Source organism: Verruconis gallopava (assembly GCF_000836295.1).
Source record: "Verruconis gallopava strain CBS 43764 unplaced genomic scaffold supercont1.29, whole genome shotgun sequence".
Lineage (NCBI taxonomy): Eukaryota > Fungi > Ascomycota > Dothideomycetes > Venturiales > Sympoventuriaceae > Verruconis > Verruconis gallopava.
The window spans coordinates 40771-64304 of NW_015622165.1; the positions used below are offsets into that span (position 1 = coordinate 40771).

General features: G+C 50.7%; 6 protein-coding genes across 6 annotated transcripts; 2 read left to right on the forward strand and 4 right to left on the reverse strand.

Annotated features, from left to right (window-relative positions):
- Positions 1–43: 43 nt before the first annotated feature.
- PV09_07374 (uncharacterized protein) lies at positions 44–1783 on the forward strand. The gene has a single exon (XM_016361136.1). It carries the CDS (start codon positions 395–397, stop codon positions 1505–1507), a length of 1113 nt encoding a protein of 370 aa, XP_016210956.1. The 5' UTR covers positions 44–394; the 3' UTR covers positions 1508–1783.
- A 1613-nt stretch (positions 1784–3396) lies between these two features.
- PV09_07375 (uncharacterized protein) lies at positions 3397–5534 on the reverse strand. Its single transcript, XM_016361137.1, has 3 exons — positions 5244–5534; positions 3993–5187; positions 3397–3944 (listed from the first exon to the last, which is right to left on the reverse strand). Exons 1-3 carry the CDS (start codon positions 5440–5442, stop codon positions 3782–3784), a joined length of 1557 nt encoding a protein of 518 aa, XP_016210957.1. The 5' UTR covers positions 5443–5534; the 3' UTR covers positions 3397–3781.
- A 682-nt stretch (positions 5535–6216) lies between these two features.
- Positions 6217–7985, reverse strand: PV09_07376 (uncharacterized protein). Its single transcript, XM_016361138.1, has 3 exons — positions 7816–7985; positions 7752–7759; positions 6217–7676 (listed from the first exon to the last, which is right to left on the reverse strand). The coding sequence occupies exons 1-3, from the start codon at positions 7916–7918 to the stop codon at positions 6444–6446; spliced, it is 1344 nt and encodes a 447-aa protein (XP_016210958.1). The 5' UTR covers positions 7919–7985; the 3' UTR covers positions 6217–6443.
- A 98-nt stretch (positions 7986–8083) lies between these two features.
- PV09_07377 (uncharacterized protein) lies at positions 8084–10318 on the forward strand. The gene is made up of 2 exons (XM_016361139.1): positions 8084–8702; positions 8766–10318. Exons 1-2 carry the CDS (start codon positions 8318–8320, stop codon positions 10121–10123), a joined length of 1743 nt encoding a protein of 580 aa, XP_016210959.1. The 5' UTR covers positions 8084–8317; the 3' UTR covers positions 10124–10318.
- Positions 10319–14351: 4033 nt separating this feature from the next.
- PV09_07378 (uncharacterized protein) lies at positions 14352–15937 on the reverse strand. Its single transcript, XM_016361140.1, has 3 exons — positions 15784–15937; positions 15553–15714; positions 14352–15439 (listed from the first exon to the last, which is right to left on the reverse strand). Exons 1-3 carry the CDS (start codon positions 15869–15871, stop codon positions 15096–15098), a joined length of 594 nt encoding a protein of 197 aa, XP_016210960.1. The 5' UTR covers positions 15872–15937; the 3' UTR covers positions 14352–15095.
- A 148-nt stretch (positions 15938–16085) lies between these two features.
- Positions 16086–23146, reverse strand: PV09_07379 (uncharacterized protein). The gene is made up of 4 exons (XM_016361141.1): positions 22405–23146; positions 22280–22297; positions 16751–22147; positions 16086–16681 (listed from the first exon to the last, which is right to left on the reverse strand). Exons 1-4 carry the CDS (start codon positions 22416–22418, stop codon positions 16375–16377), a joined length of 5736 nt encoding a protein of 1911 aa, XP_016210961.1. The 5' UTR covers positions 22419–23146; the 3' UTR covers positions 16086–16374.
- Positions 23147–23534: the final 388 nt, after the last annotated feature.

Here is a 23534-nt window from a genome sequence, read left to right on the forward strand (position 1 = left end):
ATGAACCACGGACAGAAGCGCCGCCTTGACTTTTCCCAGCACCTGTCAATCGGCGCGGTCGTATATATGGCTTATCGACAGATGCCGCCCGCGACGGCGTCTCTCTGAGTGTCCACGATATATCGACACCCGGTCTGTCCCTAGCTCGCTGGATCGCAATGTCTTTAAGCTCATAGCGCTGCCTCACCTCTATACGCAGCTCCTCTCTCCCCACCTGCCTGTCCGCGGCCGCGCCCCAATGCTGCGCACTTGACCCTTATACGAGGCCATCTTACACCCTCTCTGTGGGCTTCCCACCTTTACGGGGCGGCAAAAGGGTGCCTAGATCCATCGTCTCTGGCCTGCTCCGCCTGTTGGTGCCCTCTTAAAAACTACCATCTCCCTTCCCCGCAACATGCTGGCTCAATCTCTCTCTCCTCACCACGACCTGTCTTCGAACAGAATGAACGGCTCTCTGGTGGTCCCTCAACCACCACCGCCGCCGCCGCCACAACAACAGCATCAATCACCAATGCGTGCGCAACAACTGCCGTCTGCCAATCCTAATCGACAAAGACGCCCCAAGCTGTCTTTGAATACATCTCAAGCCCGAACATTTGGAAAAGGATCCAGCCTTCGACTGGAAACGCTCTCCGCCGTGTCGCCAACAGCTATCAATACGTTCGCGAATGCCTATGACCCTGGACAGACTTCTTCAGCCCCCACAGGGAGACCGACGAGACCGAAATTGTCCATCGATAGCTCCGTATCATCCACAGCAGGGACTCTTGAGACTCCCGAAGCCCTAGACTCTAGAACCCCGAGCTCATCTTCCGTCAGCTCAGCTTCGACCTTGAATTCGGCGACTATCCCGTATTCAATATCCCAGGTGCTGAATTCAGTACTTGCTAACAGCCCTCTTCAACCTCGTGCACAGACACGAAGGATGTCGCTACGCCCCAGATTCCCAGTCGAAAAGAGGGTAACGTTTCGCACACCTCTGGTGGAAGAGATCGTGAACACAAAGTATACTCTAGCGCATATAGACTTTGTTGCCCTGGGAGACACCGACTCTGGCACTACAATGTCGCTCTGTGGGAACGAGTCCCCACAGAGCTCCAGCTCGGGCTCTTCCCACTTCGCTGAATCATATCCGGAGTCCACGCTATCACTTGAACAACCGACCGACGACATAACCTCTCCTTTGGCTTTGAAGACCAGTGCATCATTCCACCAAGAGTTTCCCATACGGTCGCGTAGTTCACCTCATAGGATCAAAACACGTCGGTCGTCTCCCCGAACTGGAGACAAGCGAGACTCCTCCTCAGAATCGGATAGCGACAGTTGCCCAGAGACGCCTGTGGCAGGTCGAAGAAAGAGAAGACGAGAGTGGGTCTGGACGCTGGGGGATCTGCCAGGGCAACCGGCGAGCAGCGGTCCATCTTACGAGGACGATGACGACGACAACGCGAAAACTACTGACGCTGTTTCTTCCTTCAGCTCCACATCATCCACGGCGAACGAATGATCAGTTGATCTGCTTCACGTTCGTTCATACAAGTTATTAATGTCTCATTTTACCGTACAATTCACCGCATGAAACAAAAGGCGGCGTTCTTTGGCAAAAGGTACTGTTGCATACTATCCATCGGCAAACAATGATGGATCAAGGCGTTTGACGGGTATTTTTGAGATGTGATACCCAATATTTAAACTGCTAATGTTCTAGCCATGGTCTGATATGTAGATAACATCGCCATGGCGCATAATACAAAAGTAACTGCGTGCTCGTTCATGTACGCTACCGCTATATTCTCTCACCAGTTTGAAAGCTATTCCCAGCAAGTGTCCACGTCGTTCTAGATTCGTGCCATCGCTCGTCACTATTTTATAGCTCCTATGCGGCGCATCTCCCGCTAAAGCTGACCAAGGATGCTAGCTAGCTAAAACTAGAAACTCAAGTCATTACGTGGCTTTTTCTTCATAGAAGAAACCAGTCTAACAATTTTAGCGCACGTTTATGAATGTCAAAGCATCAAACTACTGCTAAATCGTGCTACAGCTTCAATAGCGAGCATTTGTTCACCTCATGGCGTACGGTGCGGGCGTAGCGGGCGCTAGGGCCGCGACGCTTGAAGACTATTAAAGACTGGACCCTATGTCCAGCAAGTAAATCTGGGAATCTGCAAGCGCACACTCTTCGGAGCATCACTAGTCCTCGTGTTGACACCTACAACGCACTCAGCCTGAAGCTCACAATAGGTAGATTAAGCCAGCACAAAATCGATCGAAAGTCTTCGCCGAGAATGCCATCAATGGTGCAATACTATGAGCGTCGTCATCCTCCGTCTTGGCCCCGGAAAAAGAGAGCAGGATGTCAACCCTAACTGGTATAGTTGCATGTCAAAGGCATGGGTGCTCTTTTTTTTTGGTTCGCCGGTCCAACTCTTTTTAGCAGATGCGGTGGCGCCGTTGCCGTTGGTGGCGTGCAACGGTGCGACATCGCGGAAGGGGGGGGAGAGAAGGAGGGGGTGGCCTTGATTGCTATGATTGGCCACAATTATTGCGCCTCTAGCTGCACATCGACTACTTAACTGCATTATGATCGAGAGACTTCCTCGAATCAGCCTGGTCAGAGGCGCAAAAGGTCGGAAGCGTTAGGGAATTCCTCGCTTTGACTGACCAAGAACGCACTTCTCCTTGAACTGTGTCTCCCTCAAATGCAGGCGTCGGAATTCCCGGCCCTCCCTGAGACGCGACGACTACATATCCGTATGTTCTAAGCCTCTCCACGAAAGTCAAATGCGACGGAAACATGCATTCGTCTCTGCGACCAGGCTGATCACTTGTACTAGTTACCCAAACGAGAAACCACAAGATTTGAGGGGGATGTATCCGGAAAGGCAGTATGCTGATCAGCGACAAGGAGGTGGCATTTAAAGGACTGTGTCAGCTAACGCACGGTCTAGCTGCAATGCGAAAGTGATCGTGCGAGGTGATCGCGATAATCTAATCGTTTCCCGCTATGACGCTACCCATTTCGCTGCTTTTCCTCAGAGCGGTGAACTCTTGACGACTTGAAAATTGGATGCACGGCCGCTGTTCTTGGGCCCACAAACGTCGTTAAAAAGGGGTCGATGAAAGAGACATGCCTGTGAAGTTTGTACGCACTCTTGCCAATTCGGCCAGTGATCTTCGCAGGGATGCAGCGACTGTGGAAAAGACTACAGGTCGAAAGTGCGTAGGCTGTGGTAACCGTGCTTTATGACGATTGACAGGCACACATCGTATTCTGTGCTTGGAGATCTCCTTGTGCTTGCCTAGCACTTTGCCAAACCACGACGAAAAGATTCTCACCTCGCTTGATGGGGTAAAGCTCCAGAGGTCGTGTCAGATCAGGAAGTGGTGCACACGTCCGAACCCCCTGAGCAAGATTGTTATGGTCTGGCTACCAGAGTTGAGCAATGAGTTGTTGCTAAATTGTTCAAAAACAAGCCACGTTTACGATGCTCACAAAGTTTTGACTCTGTGAACATGACGTTTTGACGATGTTACTCAAGCCGCGTGAATGAGAAAGCTAGCTTAGCTTAGAGATGTTAAGACGGCAATACATAGGAACATATGTGGTGAGACATCGCTGTCAACCTCTTCAGACTTTTCCAAATTCTGCCTACTATGGACCCGCTGTGTTGCCGAGGGCGGATATTGCTTTGGGTCGGGGCAGTTTCATTTCATTTTTCCACTTTCATTCAAGTCTCTCCGACCTACCCACACACCGTGGTTGCTTCAACACATGATCCTTTCAGAGCACATATCGAAAGAAAGGATTTTGTCTATCAGTTAGATCCTGGAATGCAAGCCTGTCCTTTTCGTTCTCATTGACATCAAGCCTTTGGTCTCGTCGCGCATTCTCTCTACTCAACACAACGTAGAGGGCTGACGAAGAGGTGATTGTGATACAGTAACTACCCATCGGTTAGTCAAAACACATTGATGACTACACGCAAGCATACCATATTATTAGCCCAAGCCACAATTCAGGATAATGTCGATTTTTAGTCTGGCTCTTTATAAGTTGAGGGCCGACTATATTTCCCACACAGTAAGCGACAAAGATTGTAGCTGCCATACAGCTTTTCTTCGTCTGTCCTGCCACATTTGCCATACCGAGACTGATGATCAAGCTCACCACTGCGCCAAAAGCACCAATAATGCTGTAACCAGCAACCGGCGCTGGAGCATGGAAGGTCCAGGAGCTTCGCCATATAATGGCGCAGCCCGCGATAACTGGAAAACAGCAAAAAATCAGCATGATGATTCGAATGTTAGGGATTCTAAAGCTAAGATATCCTGTCAGGATGATTAGAACGAAGCAGAACCCGCCTAGTGGAAATTGAAAGAGTATTGAGTCCAGGGTTTTCCAGCCAAAAGTTGATACTATCAATGGGCCAAAGCCACTGACAGCTCCATTGACTGTATATGCAGAGGCCATCATGACGAAGATCAACCACATCTTGATGTCCAATGCAGCCTCGATCACTTGAGCCTTCTTCAGCGTATGACATCTAACTCCTGTCTGCGAGCTACGCAACCTCTCTACGGCCACGATGCGCTCCTCTTCTCCCAAGAACCACGCAGAGGCAGGAGAGTCTGGGATGAAGAAGCACCAGATACCGAACAGGATTGTCAAGGCCCCGGCAAGTAGATAAATGTACTGCCAGCGCTTCAATGATCCCCCTTCGATGTTTCCAAATCCCCAGTTGAGAGCACCGCCAATGATGGTCCATAGTCCTGTCGAAGAAAACCACCAAGATTGGCGTAGTGTCTGCTCACGCTGAGTATAGAAGCCGCTGACAATGCACATGAAGCCGGTGGGGATAATGGACTCCACGAAGCCTAGGAAGAATCGTTGCGCGTAGAGCCCCCTCCATGTCGTGACAGCTGCAGTCAACATACAGACTGCTCCCCACAATATTACGACAGGCCCAAGCACACGAGCGAGGTTAAAGCGTTGGAGGGCGAACGTCATGGGGTACAGACCAGCCAGCATGCCAAAGTAGAAGAGCGACGTCGCCCAGCTTAACCTCGAGGTATCCGTGGTAGGTGGTGTGACAGAGCGATCTACGACGCTGAGATGGAGATCTGAAGTCATGCCAAACAAGACTGCACTACCAAGGATTGCTTTGTCGTAATAGACAAGACCATAGCCTAATTTCACTTGTCAGCCAGGTGACCTAGCTTAAGTTATAATGAATCTTCCCCACCAATTATCATAGCAGGCATTAAGAACAAATCAATCTTGGTCACCACTCTCTTTTCCAGCTCAGGGTCAACGGGCTGGCTATGTTCTCCAACAAAGTCCAACGCCACATCCTTGTCCCCAACGTCCGTGCCGGAAGTACTTGCGTCATGAGCCCAAGTGCCGGGTGCATCCTGCGTTAAAAAAGCTCCAATCCCTCGCATCGTAATTGAGGGGGGTGTTTAAACCCAGAAGGACTCGAAAAGACAGAAATTTATCAGTCGATTGCTGGTGACAGCACGACTGTGCGAAGTTTGCAGAGCCAAGCGCATTGTGCGAATCTCGACTCGGGACAAAACGGAATGAACTCCGTGCAATATATTGCTCAGTTCACCTGACAGAACAACGATGCATAAAGCAGTTTGCATCAATTTCCTCCAAGTTCTTTTCTCCAGACAGCGTTTAAAATTTGTTAATCCTTTGCTTATTCTAGCGCGGTCAGATCTTGTGCCCTATTTGGGTAGAGTGTTAAGTAAGTTTCGCACACAAAGTTGACCGGCCTGGTCGTCAAATATACTGGTCCAAGCACGAGAAGCTCCTTGGCCTGATACGTAGCTAAGCATTTCTTCTGTGTCACCGACGTGCTGTCGTGCACCGCGCACAGCTTCTTTTTCGTGAGCCCGTTTTCAATAATGCTTCTACCCAAACAAAGTGTCCTCGTCATGTCACGAGAAGCCGAATATCTTCTCGAATATCCTATAGATTCTGCCCGATTCATTTTTGGCCCACCAATATCATGTTACCAGCTTCAGGGGGTACATGTGAGGTAGAATGCACACACGTGTCCGCAACCCGTCTGACCTGATGTTCTCATGTCAATTTCGGGTTGAATAGCGGTAAGAGAGCAGGGTTTGCGCTACCAGCAATTGGACAATCCGGAAACTTCTGCATCAATGGACCATAGTGTCAGACACTCTCGCCTTCAAAACATGAATAGCCTTTGATGTCTTGCTGATCTGTAACCACCGGGTTGAACATATGGTGTTTGAATAGAATTGAGTACATGTTGCATGGGCTTCAGGATTTAGGATGCATCTCCTTCTCCGAAGGCATGACTTCAGCTTGTTTGATCCGAGGCCAAGGACGTAAGATTTCATTATCTAAGATCAAGTCAAGGCGTAAAACATTGCATATCTGTCCATCTCTTCGGCTAACTCTCCTTCATCTATGCGAGTGAATTAAAGGTTAACGGTGACAGCTTGTCCGCTTCGCGTAATGCCAACTCAATCATAGCCCAAAAGTCGCCAACTCTCAAGGATCTTGGTATCCTAACTCCACTTTCCCCCTTGCGCACCATCCTCGCGATAGTCCTTCCGCATTGACCTACGTTCTCAGTATTCCTGCCGGATTGAAAAGGTGTCTCACCTCCGCTTTTCACGACGAAGACTTCAAAGCGCTCTCCGTCATTATCGTCGAACATCTGTGGAGCAAAGGCGGCAGCAACTGCGATCGGATCATGCAAGGGAGGTCCTTCCGACATTGCAAACTCGCGCTCGTATGTACTTGCGAAGAACATCATGATCTCGAGAAAGAGATGTCGAACTGCAGACTCAGCCAACTTGTTCGCGGGCCCGGAATAATTGTTACTGAGAATCTTGATGACTTCTCTGTTTCCTAAAACCTGATGAGTGACGTCAAGCGGTATCAAGGTGGTCTTTGCTGCTAGCCGCTTGTTTGAAAAGATTGACGATGCCGCTTCTGGGTCGCAAAAGATGTTGAATTCAGCATAATCTGTGGTATTCCCGAAAGATCGCCGCGATTCTTGAAGCAGAAGCTCAATTCTCTTGTCATCAATATCGCTGCCATCTTGAATCAAACCGAGTGATTTAAAGCGCCTAGCTACATCGCTGATGGACAGATTCGAGTCGTCTGGAAGTCCTCCTGGGAACTTTCGACTCAAACTCTTGCTGAGGGGCACTCGATGTCTCAATCTGCCAATCGGCGCGTGGGTGAAAAAGCCACCTATTGCACCCCCCATTACGCTTAAGCCAGCGATGTGGTCGGCTAACGCTGGATGAATTGCGAAGAGCAGAGCTATATTTGTCAATGCTCCGGTGCTAACGAGCCACGCTGTCCCACGAACTGTCGACGATAAAGCTTGGTACATGGCTTGAACCGATTCGTTGGTTCCTGTATATTTTGCTACCTTCACTGGCGCGGGCAGGATGGTCGTTCCATCTAAACCACTTTCGCCATGAATGTCTGGAGCGTGGGCGGCGTCTCTGCAAAATGGCTTTTCTGCTCCAGGAAAGACATCGATGTTCCTCTTCCCAATTGCCTCGAGTATGCTCAAGGTATTCCGGGTCGTGTTGGTGAGTGATGAATTCCCGTGCACGGTACTCACACCGAGCAGTTCGAGTTTGGGACAATGCGCAGCGAGCAAAATAGCAAATGCGTCCTACTTTCGCCACTGTAAATCCGCTTGTCCAAACTAAACTCTCTAGAGAGATCGCTTGAGGGAAAATTCGCTTACATCATGCCCTATTTTGAGAGTTAGGTTATGAGAGTTTCAGACTTATGGTAATCTGATGATCTACCTGTATCGCAATCTACCCAAATAGGAATCTTCTGCTCGCCATCCTTCAAATCCCATAATTCACGTGCTGTAGAGTATGATGCCGGATATTCCATTTTTGACATTAAGGGACAAGCCTCTGCGTTTCTAAGTCGACCAAAAACCTGAAGCAAAGCGAATGGTTGCCGTTCTCGGGCGGCATTTGAGTTCCGGACTAAAACCGTGGACAAACTCCGGCGCTTCCGCTTTTGAAAGTCCGCAGTGCGAACTGGCTTGATTTGCGGCGGCGTGCAGCGCCGTCAAAATGTTTCAGATAGGGGTATCTTATGCTCTTCAAGATATTATACGGCTTAACCAAACACATCTCAGATTGCGAGTAGAATTTCAGAGTCCTCACTAGCTGATCAGATTGTCTACACAAAGCTACGGAAACGTAGTGCGGTCTTCAACTTACTTTTTCCAATGCTGTAGTGGAACTCATCTTCATATGCAGAGCAACGCGTTCCCCGCGAACATCAACAAATATGGGAATGCTTGGATATTCTTTCATTGATCTGACAAAGGAGCAAGCGCACGCTCGCCGATTGCTTCTTGATCGGTACGGCTTGATAGCGCAGCTGTCGCTTTTCTTTGTCCTCGTCACCATCCAAATCTACCACTTCTTGGCATGGCTTACTCGAAGGTGTGGAGAAGTTGATATAGAGAGAACACCGAGCAGTCCATATCTAAAAGCCGGGATCGAGAATGACAAGTTGTCGTGGAAGACAAAGGCGAAACGCTGCTCCGCCAAAATCCGGTGGTGGATGGACGACGAGGTTGCGAGTGAATGGGGGAAAAAAGGAGAGTGGATTGGGGGTGCTCTGTGGATGAGCTGGCTTCTTACTTTATGCTTTAGAGAAACAGGAGAGGGTATGTAGGCTTGATGACCTTCGAACTACACAGCTTGCGTGTTGCAGCGCTAATGGCTTCTAGACTATATGCATCTCACCAAGCGCTTCGGAATAGTAGCAGCATCCCAATTACCGCTGCACTATTTACTAGCCATGAAATCCTCATACTCACCACTCCAGATGCTGACAAGGCTATCTCACGAGAATCTTATTTCCGTGCATCAGGTTCTTGGGAAGATCATTCAGTGTCTTTTCACCTTACATGCAGCGTTTTACCTCAACTTCTTTGTTCAAGTCAATGTTTTAGCGAAGCGAAGCAAGGACAGGGACGTGATCCTTGGTATGGCCTGCATTGCGATCATTACCATCACTTCCACTGCCGCACTCAGAGTGATAAAGACCTGGAACTATCGCTTGTTCTACATGATTCACGTCGCATCTGCGACCTTGTTCCTGCCTCTGGCATACTTCCACGTCAACCACATTCGGCCTTATATTCTCGAAAGCGCCTGCATATATGCTCTTCATCTCATCCTAAGCCTTCTTTATCGTCAGAAGCAAAACGGAAGTATTGGCCTCGTTCCAGGAACAGATCTCGTGGAGATCAAAATTCCACTTAAAGGAGGCACCTCTCACTTCAGGCCTGGTCAGCATGTCTACTTCTCCCTTCCACAAGGCTATCCGGGATCATCTATCCCGAACCTGTTTCTAAAGAATCCGTTCACAATTGCAAATCTTCCTCAGAAAGATGGACACCTTCTCTTGGTAGCACGAGCCTTGAGAGGTAACACAAAGAAGCTCGCTAAACTTGCGCACAAGTCAAACTTTCAGGTCCCTAGCGTCCACGGTACGTTACCTTTGAGAATCGAAGGACCATATGGTGCATCGTCGTACTTGCCCGAATTTGCTAGCTTTGATCGCATTCTCCTCGTCGCAGGCGGTGTTGGCGCAACGTATGTTATTCCCCTGTGGCGTACTATACTTCGTCTCAAACGTCATCAAAACCAGCATCTTGATGCAGACATTAAAATGGTTTGGGCTGTGCGAAGACTCTCGGAGACAACCTGGGCTTTACCTCTTCCCGAGGCTGAGGCTGCGGAAACCAAATCTGACTCTAAAATGGAGGTTGAGGTGTATGTAACTGGGGCTACTGCTGATTCGCTTGTATCTGGAGCCAGCGACTCAATGGAACTTGCTGACACAGCGACGCTTGTTAATCATGGCAGTGAGGAATTGATCACACGACAAGGCATTGCAGTTAAATACTCTAGGCCGAATCTACATGATATCGTAGAAGATACGTTCAGCGGCCACGTTGGACAGGTTGCTGTGCTTACATGCGGACCTGCTGGCATGTTGAAGCAGTTGAGACGTGAGGTTAGAAAACAGGTCTGGCGGGGGAAATATGTCTTCTGGCATGCTGAAGAATTTAGTCTCTAAAATAGCCGATCACAAAGACTCAATGTCGCCTCGCAAGGACTCATTACATTTATGATGTACGTTCAGTATGAATTGTTTCTCGTCAGTCATAATATATACAGTGGTATCATCGAAATATACACAAAGTCCAAGCTTTCGACGGGATCAAGCATAACGAAGCTGATTGGTGTGGTTTGACATACTCGGGGCAGCAGTTATCTCGTCAGGCGATGTTATTATTACGAAACTGGTTGAAGTGTGAGGCGTGCTACCTCTCGTAGAGACCTGGCTTCGCTCATATGGAGGCGGTGCTGGAAAGACGGATTCTAAGGACGCAAGCGATGCTCGCGAATTAGCACGGGAGTGTATCGATACTGCGCAAGCGTTGATGGAGGGATTTGTTGGAGTCGGATTGCGGTTTTGAAGGGAGTGTTCGGAGCCAGACTGGTGTTGCGTGAGGGTGTAAGAACCGCCGTTGTTTGTTGCTTTACGGAAACGGTGGAATAGAACAGAGGAGTACGCAAGGAGCCCAACAAAAGAGACACTATATGCACCTTAGTCGAAGTACTTTTTAAGAAAAGAGCTCATTGTTCTTACAACAGCAAGGCGGAAATGAACCAAGTTAAGAAGGTTCTCGCCTTCGACGAAGTTTTAAGAGCAGCAAGTGTCTCAAGCGCGATGGCCATGGTCCAGAAACATGTCTCGACAATCTGCATGATGAGAAAAGCGCTTGGCTTCAGCGCACTTCTACTGAGCAAAATTATCGAGACAGCGTCTAAGGATATGCAGAGAACAGCGAGGAGGATAACAACGATCGTAGAGGCGAGCACTTCGCCCTGAATATTCACCTGTTGGCTGATCCAGTATATCGAAGCGATGTATGCGACTGCCATCAGCACCAGCAGAAGAATTCGACATGTCCAGAACGGAAACAGTATCCTCTTGTGCCAACGAGATTTAGATCCTGTCTCAAGTATCGTCAAACCGCTGGATTTCTCCATTTTCACAGACTGAAAAAAGTCGGATGCCTCCTCGATCCTCGGCCGGAGCCCGACTCGGCCGTTAGAGTGATTTGTTATGAATCAATTCATGAATGACGAGCAAAAAGGATCAGCGAAATCGAGAGCGAATCCACCGAATATCAGGGGAGTAAGAGACGGGAGGCGGGAGTTGAAGAGAAGGAAAGTTGATCGGACGAGAAGAGAACGTGATCATGATCCTTTCAACAGACAAGCCTCGTTGCAGAGACAGCACGTAGCTGGCTAAGTCGAATCCTCCAAAATAGCCGTCTCCTCCACATTACGGTGATTCGAACCAAAAAAACCACACCATGCCTCTTTTCGTCTGAGATCAGGAACCAGCATCCGCCAAGTGCTTCAACCGAGGAGCGAATGTCGAAATCGCGCCGCCACAAGCCCAAGCTTTTGGGGACTTTTCATCAAAGTAGCATAGTGAAGAGCAGAAGTACCATGCCCGTGCGAGTTACGTTAGATGTTAGCTCTTCGCAAATACTCTAAAGATAGGACTTTAGCGTCGTTTGAGAAGTAATGTGGCTTGAAGGCGTGATGAATTTTTAGGTCACCACCCCCGTTCTCCCGCTTTAGCGACTTGACCACCACAACACGCGAACCACCATCATCGGCCATCGGTGTTTCGTTCCTCTTCGACAGCCGCACCTGAGGACAAAGTAGATGTTTTCACAGCTGGTTGGCGGGCATTGTTACACTGCGGAGGAGCTGAACTTCGTAGTATATAGGTCACGGACTTCAGAGCTATCATCCTGCTACGTGCACACTCTGCCTCATTCTTCGTTCACACCAAGTATCTGTCCACCTTTCGGACTTCCAGTTCTTCCGAATGCATGACGGAGGAAGCACCGGCCCCAACAGCTTCTGAGCCTAACGCTACTTTGCTCTTGCTCTAAATCGCAGTCCGTTGATCGGGGCCATTGGTTGCTGACCCGTCAAGTCGTGTGTACAGGCCTAGCACGTATTTCCCGGTTCATCAAATGAGGACACAACCGCGACTATATCTTCTTACCTATCCTAATTGTAATAATGATGCTATGCATCTGCACTGCAGACGAACGACCCGACTCTTTGCCTCGACGCTGGTCATTGGCGGAGGTGTGGAGCTCGAGAAATCCCGTTGTCCAGGGATCTGTAGAATCGCGCGTTCTTCAACTTTCTACCGTCGGCGGCCAACAACGTTTTCTCCACACATGCAGGGGATGCAATTGAATCTATTCAACGCATGTGCCTAGAATCTCTCTCCTTCTAACCAGACCTTCGTTGATTTTGTGCTGTTGGCGCCAAAACAACGTACGTCCATTCGCCAACATTGACCTTAGTGTGCCGTCAGCTTTTCTTATGTCTTCAGTCTCATTACACTTTTGTTCGACAGCGCAGTGCATCGGCTTTTTAACACCCCTGAAAGCCGCTCGTCAGGGGTAGACCACCCTGCAGAGTAAACATAGAAGAGCATAGGCACAATCCTGTTGGCTTTGCTCGTATCGTGGGCGTTGACGGCTGATGTTTTGCTCACGGATATAATGCCACTCTCATTTCACGTTCTACCAGTACGTGTGCCACATCTTAGGAGGTGGCAAACTGGCTTGGTTCTCTGGACTTTTTCCTGAACTTGACGCTACTGAGTGGGTTTAGAGTCATCGCAAGCCTCTCTGGGTTTTCGAGGTATTGAGGCAACGTAATGCCGAAATCTAATTATCGCAATGAGCCTGCTCTTGATGGACAAAAATACCTGATGATCCTGGAGTATTGAATTTACCTTTAAGCCGTCGGACTTGGAGCATATGTGGGTAGGTACCGCGAGCGGGAACGATACGGCCATTGATCAAACCAGGATCGAAGCCCGGACAGCGGTGGTTCGCCCTGTGTAAGAGCTTAGCGTGCTTCGGGTAGCCTTTACGTCGACGGCATGTGGGATGCGCCGGATAGCAACGGTTCAACTGGGAAGCGAATTTATTCATAGAAAAAAAAGGATTGTGGTTGCCTGGATGTTCACGCGTACTGCAAGCGATCCGTCACTGTCACTGTATTCAAGGACTGGTTATCGGGAAGAGCTAATGAACGCCGTCTTCTCTTTTCGCTGATCAGTGTTGAACATAACTCCTCCATGCCACAATTGACGTGCGGATAGTCCCTCCTCGCATTGTATAGAATATAGTTATGTGGAAACTCCTTCGAAGCAACGCTTCTGTCAACAGCGTATGTACGCTCTCACTAAAGTCAAGATTCCGATCATGCTTTGAAACATCTCTATTCCCGGACAGAGGAGACATCGTGACGCCTGCGTTATTTCTAAAGCTCCCAAAAATTCTGTGAGCCGACGCGAGAATCAATCTGTGTTCTTTGGACTTTCAAGTATTGTAACCACAGCAATCTGTATTCAAACAAAAATGACCGCCAAGCTTATCTAAATGAGAACGAGCAACAGCGGAGCAATTTTAACCAAGTAGTTATTGTTTGCTAGACCTGGCAGCTTGATACTGAATGACTAACAATGTTGGTGACAATTGTGAAAGAAACAAAGCAGATTCAGAATCCGTGGCACAACAACGTCGATATCGGCCAAAAGAGTAAGCAACGGTAGATAAGCTTACTTAAGTTCTCCACTTTCGCTCCATCGCTTAATTCGACAAGGTGATGGTGGGAATAAAGCGTAAATGTTAGCAGCATATCTATTCATACAGAACGTACAGGAACTAAGGCCATGCCATCAGCGCAGTCCAGCTCGCCTCTCGCGACCGTCTCTTCGGTTCGATGTTTTCAGAGTACGATTTCCACCTCGCCTGACTGGCACTGTCAGTGACTTCCTCAATCGAACTTATGATACTCGAGATGGACTCGGTATGACTCTTGCGTCGTGGGCACTGTTGACTCCCCTCATGGGACAGAACGAGCTTGGGATTCTGCACGGTTGAGTGCGTGGATCCATCTTGGCTTGCTAGAAGTCCGTGAACATATGTGTAAGGGATCTGTAATGCGGACTGTGCATCTTCACTCGCACGATCGCACCGCGCGGAACGCATGTCTTTGGCGTACATGCTCGCACCCTCGTCAATCATGCTGTAATTTGGTTTTCACTTCCTAGACAGAGAAGAACGGGTGGGATTGAAAAATGCATTCCTCGGTTGTAGCAGCGGAATGTTCCAGTTGACTTCAAAAACTGGCACATCACCAATCCGTGCTCTTTGAAACCAGTCCTAACTTGGTAGGTCCCCAATTTAGGCTTTGCAAGGGCGACGACGGGATGGACAAGCATCCATTGGCGGAAGTGGAAACTCATCTAGCATACGCTGAAAGGATCGTCCGGTGTGCATACCCAAGTCATGGCCTCTCATGCTGAGCTTGGAATGCTTTGCTGTTAGCTGGTAATGAAGGCACAAGTGATGTTCTAAATAATCGATTGGGGGCTGTTTTCAGACAAGTTCCTCGTTGCAACGCATGGCGATGATTCTTCTGCTAATGCGATGATTCAGCTCTCTTCTAAACTCTGGTCTATATACCTGTGTTCTTAACTTTGAAGCCTTGGAGAGAGTATGGAGGATGTTTCGGACTGTCTGGAAAGGTGAGAAGAGCGAAACATGTTGAGAACGCGCTTTAGAGGAGGTTGAAAGTGTATTGATCTTGTGGCGATGGAGCCAGCTAGGAGGAGCAAGCCAAAGGGCCTCATGAATGCTGAACTTCGGAAGGAGTACGTAGACCACGTGATGTATAACGGCCTTAGGTTTAAAAGTTGCAAGATAGTCAAGTCTATGAGGATGTGTTTTACGTCTGGACAGATAGCTGTGCTTAAGATTGAATCACACTCGAACGACGAGTCTCAATGCTTAAAGCCGTAGAGACCATCTGCTGCCCACGTACTGCGTGTCATAACAAAGGCAAAGCACAATGCTATTCATTCTTATCCTACAAAAGACAAATTTTTGTTCTTCGTTTGACGTAACCATGGCCGCTTTGTCATTAAGAGGCTAAATGCGGTTGGCCCCCGATGCGAGACCTATCTTCTCAAAGCCGAGGACCTCGACGGCGGAGAGGGTGGCCCACGTCGCGCTCAAGGCGCCCGCGGCTGCGATCAAGGCACGGCCGAGATGCAGCGTCGCCCACTTGTCGACCAAGGCGTGCGCGGTCTCCTCCTGCACGACGCCAGCCTCCGCTGCGGCGTCCGTGATCGCCGAGGCGGCCATGGTATCGGCGCGATGGAGGAGCTTCGCATTGATGGGCTGCATGAGCACCATCGTGTATGGCACGGTCGAAGGCAGAAGCACCGCAGCTGCCGCGTACAGCCTAAAGGAGGATGTCGAGCTTGACGGCTCTGCCGATCGGATCAGTGTGTGTGCGGGCGCTTGGAACGCGAACGTAACGAGAAAGATGGTGGGGAAGAGAAAGATCGAACGAACAGCTCTCTTGCTTAGGACGGCTGCTTACCTCTGTACGCGAGATACCCGAATAGAGCGCCAAGACCGAGGGCTGCCATCGTCTCGACACCGCGCGAGATGTCGAAGCACTTCTTCCACTGTCTGACAAGGAGAGGGGCAGGGCTCTGCAGCAGAGCGGGCGTGGCGATGTACGTGAGCGAGGCCTGCTGGCCTGTAACCGAACGCGTCAGTCAAGACAGTGCTCTCGAGGCCAGGAGGGCTGCGAAGCGAAGTAACTTGCCTGCAAGGAACGCGCTCACCGTGATGCCCACGGCCTGTAGCGTTCTGATGCTCAGAGGCACTTCCTGGTGCATAAAGGGCCGATTCATGATTACAAAACGAGGAACGTGAGAGTGGAAACAACGCTTTGGCTAACTCTCCGTTTATGGATGTTCATCGTCAGACGGTGAGCATGCAACGTCTGAGCCCGTCTTTCGGCGATGCCTGACGTCATGTCTCAAACATTGGGAGCTACTTGGTACATAAGGGGAAAAGAAAAAGAAGGTAGCAAGCAGAAAGGGCAACAAGCGATTTAATCAACCCGGGGATTGGAAAAATTGTTTACAAATGCAAGATTCGGTCTGTTTTTTGGTGTTGCTCAAGTTTCTTGAAGCCATGACGACTTCCCTAATCAAATGCACGCAATGCAGACTCGTTCACTTGATAACCCCGAACCGAGTCAAATGCGGCCACCGTCCCTCCGAGGGAAAAAACGCCATGCTAATGAGATGTTGTTCGTTATTGTACACGGAATGGCCGAAATGCACATTTGCCCCGAATCTACCCTACGCCCTGCTCTTATTACAATAATATGCTAACTTTTCTTTCTTTTTCAAGACCTCATGCTTGCAAGGAATGCGTCAAGATTGTACTCTTCTTCGTACTGCCGTTCGTCCCACAGCTCGCCAATGTCGTCCAGGAAGCCCTTCTTGCCCCTTTCCCTGACATTTCCCTCCGCATCAACGGCATCTTCTTCAGATATAGGTGCGTTCTCATTTGGAGGCATTGGCGCCGCGTCTTCGCTAGCCAAAGAGGAGACATTGAACAAATCAAGTATCTGATCCGTCTCCATAGTACCAAGACCTGCGTTTTGCTGGTTGACAACCGTGCTAGCAACGTCGATCTTGAAGCGTTGAAGGCTGCGAAGCATTAGTACATCTGGGTGCCCGAACGAAAAAAAGGAAATATAATGAGGAGTGGTTACGTACTTGAGAATCTTTTCCTCCAATGTACCCCGAGTGACGATGCGGTAAACATTGACAACCTTCTTTTGACCGATACGATGGGCACGGTCCATAGCTTGCATATCCTTTTGCGGATTCCAGTCATGCTCCACAAAGATGACCGTGTCAGCACCTGTCAAATTCAATCCGAGACCGCCAACACTCGTCGTCAATAGAAGAACGTCGTAACTGGGGTCACTGTTGAAGCGGTTGACAATGTCCTGACGCCTGCCGGCCTCAACACTACCGTCCAGACGTAGCGCCTGCACAGACGGAAGCATCTTCTGCAGCACTTCTGTCTGAACCATGTCCAACATTTCCTTCATCTGGCAGAAGATGAGAGCACGGTGCTGGCTTACAGCTTCAATGGGCTCTAAAGCCGGGTTAGAACCCTTGTCTTTATCCACGTCGGCGATTCCAATGCCACAGTCAACAAGCAGATCTCTCAGGGCTCCGAGCTTCGGTGCGTGAATTGGGTCTCGGAGTGATGTTTTTTCCCGTGCAAGTTGCGCAGTCAACTGCTCGTACTGAGGATGCCCCTCTTTGAACACCATGGCCGGAGAGTTGCATAGTTTACGCATGTACTGCAGAGCCTGAAAGATGTGCTGCTTTCCCTCCTTGTCTGCACTACCAGCCAAGGCCTTGACTTTGGCGCCTTCCTTCTTGATAAAGTCCTCGAAGAGCTTCTTCTGCAGATCGGACAGGTCGCAATAGTAGTTCTGCAGGATCTTAGGCGGTAGATCGTTGAGTACTTCCTCTTTTAGGCGGCGCAGGAGAAACGGAAGAACTTGCTTGTGCAGGGCCTCGATGGCGAGTGCGCCTGCTTCCTGTTCCTTGCTGCTCGACTTGGCACCGCGAGAAGCAGCAATCGGCTTGGCAAAACGATCCTTGAACACCTTTTCCGAGCCGAGGAAGCCCGGCATAAGGAAGTCGAACAGAGACCACAGCTCTAGGACATTGTTTTGGATAGGCGTGCCCGACAAAATGAGGCGATGCTCCGCCTTGATCTCCTTGACAGCGATAGTAGTCTTCGTTTTCGGATTCTTGATAAGATGGCCCTCGTCAAGAACGCAGTAGTTGAAATCAAGTGCGCTTAGGACGTCAATTTCGTTGCGGCACACTTCGTACGAGGTGATGACAATGTCGACGTTGGGAAGATCGGCCTTCTTACGTGCACGCTCGCTGGACGGACCGACGAACGCAACGAAAGACAAGAAAGGCGCATAGGTTTTGATCTCTTGTTGCCAATGGCCCGACAAACTTGGGGGACAGACAATAAGTGAAGGCAAAGGTCTCTTCTCAGGAGCCCCTGTCTTCTTGTACTCTTCTGCACGATTGTAGTGGTCGCTTGCGACCATGCACAAAGTCTGAAGCGTCTTGCCCAGGCCCATATCGTCGCAGAGGATACCATGCAGATTGTAGCGATTGAGAAACGCAAGCCAGTTGACGCCGTCTTGCTGGTACGGCCGAAGTTCTGCATTGATGGCCACGGGTATGGGAAAATCTTCTACTTTCTTTGGATCTAGCATCTGTGTGATAAATTTGCGCTCGCGCTCTCTGCCCTTGAGAAGGTCCTGAGACAAACCTGGTGGGTCTTCAACGCCAGCCTCAAGCGGCATGAGCTTGACTAGATGCGCAAATGTTGTCGTAGCGATGCGGCGCACGTCGTCATTGGAGTCGCTCATACGGCCCAAAGTGGGGACGACAAGGAAGACAACATATGGTAGGATGCGTTCTTGCATGGTGTGGATAAGGTGATAGATGCATTCGATGGCGCCTTGTCTACATCGCACGTCGAGAGCGTTCCCGATTGATGGTAGAACCTTTTCAACCAGCATCGTGAAGCCAGATACCGTCATAACGCTACAAATGGTAGCGAAGCATTTGGCAGCCATGTAGCGCAAGACTCCTAGACGCGTTTGTAGGGCCTTTGCTATTAGAGGCATGAGCTGCTCAACAAAGCCGTGAAGATCAGGATGGAATTTGGGAACAAGGGCACGAAGGACGGAAAATGCATCCACAACTTGCTGGCCTAGATCCGACTTTTCGATATCGATTATCTCAGCAGGGAGAGCTTCGGGCTCGAAGGCGGCGCGTATAGGCTCTTCAATCCTGGCCCTCAAACTGGGGATCTTGTCGAACAGCTCCGCGCCAAAGTCGGCAACGAGGTTCTCTAAGGCTTCTCTTGCACCCCGGCGCTGGATGCGTTGGAGCCTAGTATCCTCTTCAAATTTGGCCTGGTTATCGCGCTCTTGAATATCCTCGTCCTTACCAAGCGACAAGATGCCATCAACCATGGACACGTTCATGCTGAATATTGGCGTTTCCATCGTGTCCTGACAGTAAAACTGGCAGAGGTTATTGACCACCTTGTTCACGACGCCTGACTTCCCAACGGCAACCTGTCGAGAGATAAGTGAAGCTACTGCAAGCGCCGAGCGCTTCTGCAGATCGATGTTCTCCTCTGTCTTGACGCTGTCCATCATGCCCTTGATCGTCGGTGATGGTTTCTTTGGTATGGCATCTAGCGCAACAAGTGCCGCGGCAGCAGCGGCTCTGATCCGCACTTCGCGTGCTTCCTTGATGGATTTCGCGTCACTGATCGCTTTCAGCGCGTCAGATTGCGCTGCCTGCAACTGCTGCGTAGTAGCCACTCGTTGTGCAGGTGATAAGCCCTTCTTCAATCTCTCAAAGTCAGGGCCAGTTATCTTCTCTGCGTCTGCGATGGAAAATGCGAATTGGCTTGCATTCTCGTCGCCCTGAACGAGAGCCGGCATCGTGGGCAAGCGGCTCGGCAAAACGTGGGCCTGATCGCGGAACGTGTTGAGCAGGGATTGACACTGCGCACGTACAACATGAAGGAAGCTTTTAAGATCACTGTAGGCAGGTGGTCGCTCACCTTCAACCATCGGCAGCAGGCCGGCTGCGAACTGAGTGCAAAGCTCGTCTCTGTCCTCACCCACAGCTTTTGCATACTCCTCCACGACTATACCAGCGGTCATCTGGGTGGAGGAATTTGGCGATGTAAAGTGTGGGATGATGTGAGGTCCGAATGAGGATGATCTGGAGGCCTTTGGCCACACTGACATTGCTTTGCCTAGCGCTTGAGCGGCGAACAATCTCGACCGGATCAATGTTTCCGCTCCGACAAGCTCGACCTCGCCTTGCATCATTGGCGCGTCGATGTTGTGGGATATGGAGCTCGGGATGACATCGCGTTCCTTCTTATCAGACCTTCTACGTTTCTTCGACCCGTCGCCTGAAGCTGGAGGCGAGGCCTTACGTGCGCCGTTGGTTGGTAGTACATACGTCTGGCCCGACGGGCGTACAAAAAGCGTGGCATCCATTGGCAGGTTGTGACGAGCAACGCCGATGGGATGCATGACGAGAGTGATCAGGGGAGCAATGTGTGGTCCAAATTCGGCCGCAAACGTGTCCGGGCTTTGCACAGCCAAGTAATCGACCAGGCCATTCCAGACCTGCAAGGATAATCGCAGAACATTGTCAACACGTTCAACGAGCAAATTTTGGAAAACCAAGCGGAGGGCCTTGCCGTTGATCCATCCTTCAGTGCCGGCACCCTTGATATTGAGGAACGTAAGCAATGCGCGAAGCACTGCGCTACGGACCGTGGAGATGGTATGCCGAAGAAAGGGGAACAGACGTGGCACTAGGTTCGCGAACGAGAGTTCCGGATCATGGGCTGCGTTGCTCTTCATGGCCTCGAGAACCTCTTGGTAAGAGCACAGCGCGGCAAGCAGGTCCATGACAGAGCCCGTGCTAGCACTCAGGTCATCGCTCAGATTCGACAGACAATTCCAAACCTCGACGATGAGCTGGTTCAGAATTTGCGGGCGGGTTGTGACAATCTCCTTTGCGATAGGGATTAGTGTAGCAGCACTGACAGCACGCACATCATCGTCCTCGTCTGACAAACATCGCATAACTGCTTCCAGGACACCGTCGAGCAGATCTGGTTGCTCCAAAAGCAAGTCGTTTCGAACAGCGACGAGGTATCGCATACCGAGGATGCCCCCGTGGCAGGGTTGCCACGTCGAGGCACCGTTCGTCTTATCCATTGGTAGCAAGCGACGAAGGACACCAAAAACGGCCTTGACAGATGAGGCCGGTAAGTGCTGCAAGACAGCACCGAGCGCTTGGCCCGCTGTCTCTCGTACAGGAACCACCACGTTGTCAGAGACGTAATCTCCAAAACGGTCGAGCATGAACACGCAACACAGCCGTGCTGCGAGGTCCTCGAGCCATCTCCGATTAAGAACGTCGTTCTGGGCACGAGTTTTGCCTCGCTGACGTCCTGCACCCGCACCATGGGCACGAATGATTTCACGAATACCCATGGCTGCACCGTGGCGTATCTCCCATGCGTGATCGAAGAGGTCCACAGTGAGAAACTCCATCAGGCGTTCAAAGGGCCACTCTGATCCATTGACTTCGGCTTCGGTCGCGAAGGCCGACTTTTCAGGTACTGGCAAGCCTTTAAATTCCTTGACCAACGTGGATTCATCGTCGCCGCCCTTGCGTTCAAGAGAGAAGTAGTCATTGATTCCATCGTCACCTTCTTCTTTCTTGACCTCGAGCTTGACAGCCTGAGGTTGGGCGGGCGTGTCCGCGTCGGCCATGCTTGATCTGCGCTCGGAGAAGTCTACAATGCGTACCTTGTTCGCCTCCGATTTGAGCCGCTGCTTGTTCTTGCGCTTGAGCATGTTGAGCTGGCGCTTGCTCAGACCGCCCGTCTCCTCACCATTGGCTTCGGTGGGCGTTGCTAGTGGCGAGGCAACGCTATTGTGGCGTGAGACATTGGTGTCCAACTTTGAAGCTCCGCCAGGAGTAGGCATCGGATACATGGGCGTGTCAACGTCTTTCGACGTGATCATCTCACCCAATTCGTCCTCGATGAAGTCGCTCCCCAAACCCAGCCGCGAGGTCAAAGTCTTTTTCTGGTGGGCCAAACGCTGAGAAGGATCCATGCCGACGAACTGGTAGTCGTACTCCTTACCGGCGCTTCCGAGCAGAGGCTTGCCCTTCTTGAGGATAGAAGCCACGTCGAGAGTCTCGAGCTGTAGCTGGTCGTCGTTGATAGTTAGCTCTTCAACCTTGAAGTTGGCGTCGTCTGGGCCATGGCCATTGGCTTCGGTCTTGAGGTCGCCGTCATCATCGTTGGGATCGTATTTTTCGGCATGGTCGACGATGCCACCGACTGCCTTGGTGGCAGCCACGCGGGTGTCCCATGTCTTGGACCTCAGGAACGGAATGACTTTGGTAAGGAGGTTGAACAGCTCATCAGGATGCTGTTTCTGGACGTCAGCGAGCTGCTGTGCTGCGGTGTTTCGGATGAGCTGAGTGCTGCCGGTCTCGAGCAGGCTGCATGGACGCGTTAGTAAAGCAGAAAGACAACGCCCTGTTCAACGCCACGACAGGAACTGGCTGTAGAGGACGTGAGCGGACGGGGACTCCAGCGAGTTTCATCCTGGACTGAACTCATGTCGGACTCACATGACTAAGCGATCAAGGCTGCAAAATCACGTGACAAGTTAGCGCTACTGAAGGAAAACCGATTAGGGCAGGGAAAAACAGGGCCGCTTGGCGATCGAGTTCCCAGAGCGGTTTGGGCGACTTACCGGGTTGCGCTCATCCTTTCCTACCACTTCCTAACGCGCGCCAACGAAGGGCGGCGCAGACCTGGAACGTCTCACTTGCTCGCCGAATGCGTCCTCTCTTCTAATGTCGTGTGCGTCTTCGCTGCGCGTCACTCTGCTCTCTCCCTGCACCGCGGATGAAAAGGGACGGCAAAGGCTTCTTCAACTCGTATCGTCGCGTCGAATTTCAGGAAAACAAGATGACTTCATGAAACGCGCATCGGATAGTTTTGACACATCACTAGGCCGCCTCCAGGTGCGCTCTGCAAGCTTGCGCAAGGGAAGTGTTGCTGAGGTTTGAATGGGTTGATTGGAGGACAACGAAGAGGAGAAAAAGGAAATGGGGCTGGTGTTGCGTTGCCACCACCATGCAAAACGCAAACGCTAAACACAGAGATACACGTGCTGCGCAGTCACTCTTTTTGGTGGTGATGCAGGTGGTGGTTAGCGACAGCAATAGCCGTAGAAGCAGACGTTGCAGCGGTGTCAGCAGCAGGCGCAGCGGCAATGTCAGTGGGTAGCAGGCGCGAAACAGGCGGGTCTGGCTGGGCGGACTCGCTAGCTCACTGAGTTTGCTGACCGGCCGGCTGGGAGGCCCTCTTTAGAGGGTGATAGTGGGTATTTTAGGGGGGGGGGACCTCGGAAGAAGGCGAAGGGAGGAGAGGGAGCAAGGTCAAAAGATCGAAGGCTCGTGACACGGTGACTCTGTGGCCGTGGGGTGGGAACTGCGCTGCATTTCAAACATGTCGGTGTGCACGCTCTTATAGCTAGCACATTGCAGCGACCGGGGGGCGTGTCCCGCAGGGATCCCCACCAATCACAGTCTAGCGTCATGCACAATCTGAGAATCCCACATTGGCTCCTTTTCAGTTAATGGCTGTAGCTGAGGCACTAGCACTCCCCTACTGGCTGAACCACGACCAGATCGCGGGTTTGGTCTTTGTTCTACACGACAAGATACTGCTCGCCACAACATCATCAGCCCGCATCGCTCTATTCTGAGTCGGACTCTCATCATCGGCACACCATCTCGTTGCATCTTCCTGCTGACACACACGCGCGCATACACACACACACACAAACAACTACAACCACGATCATCGCTCGTGTCT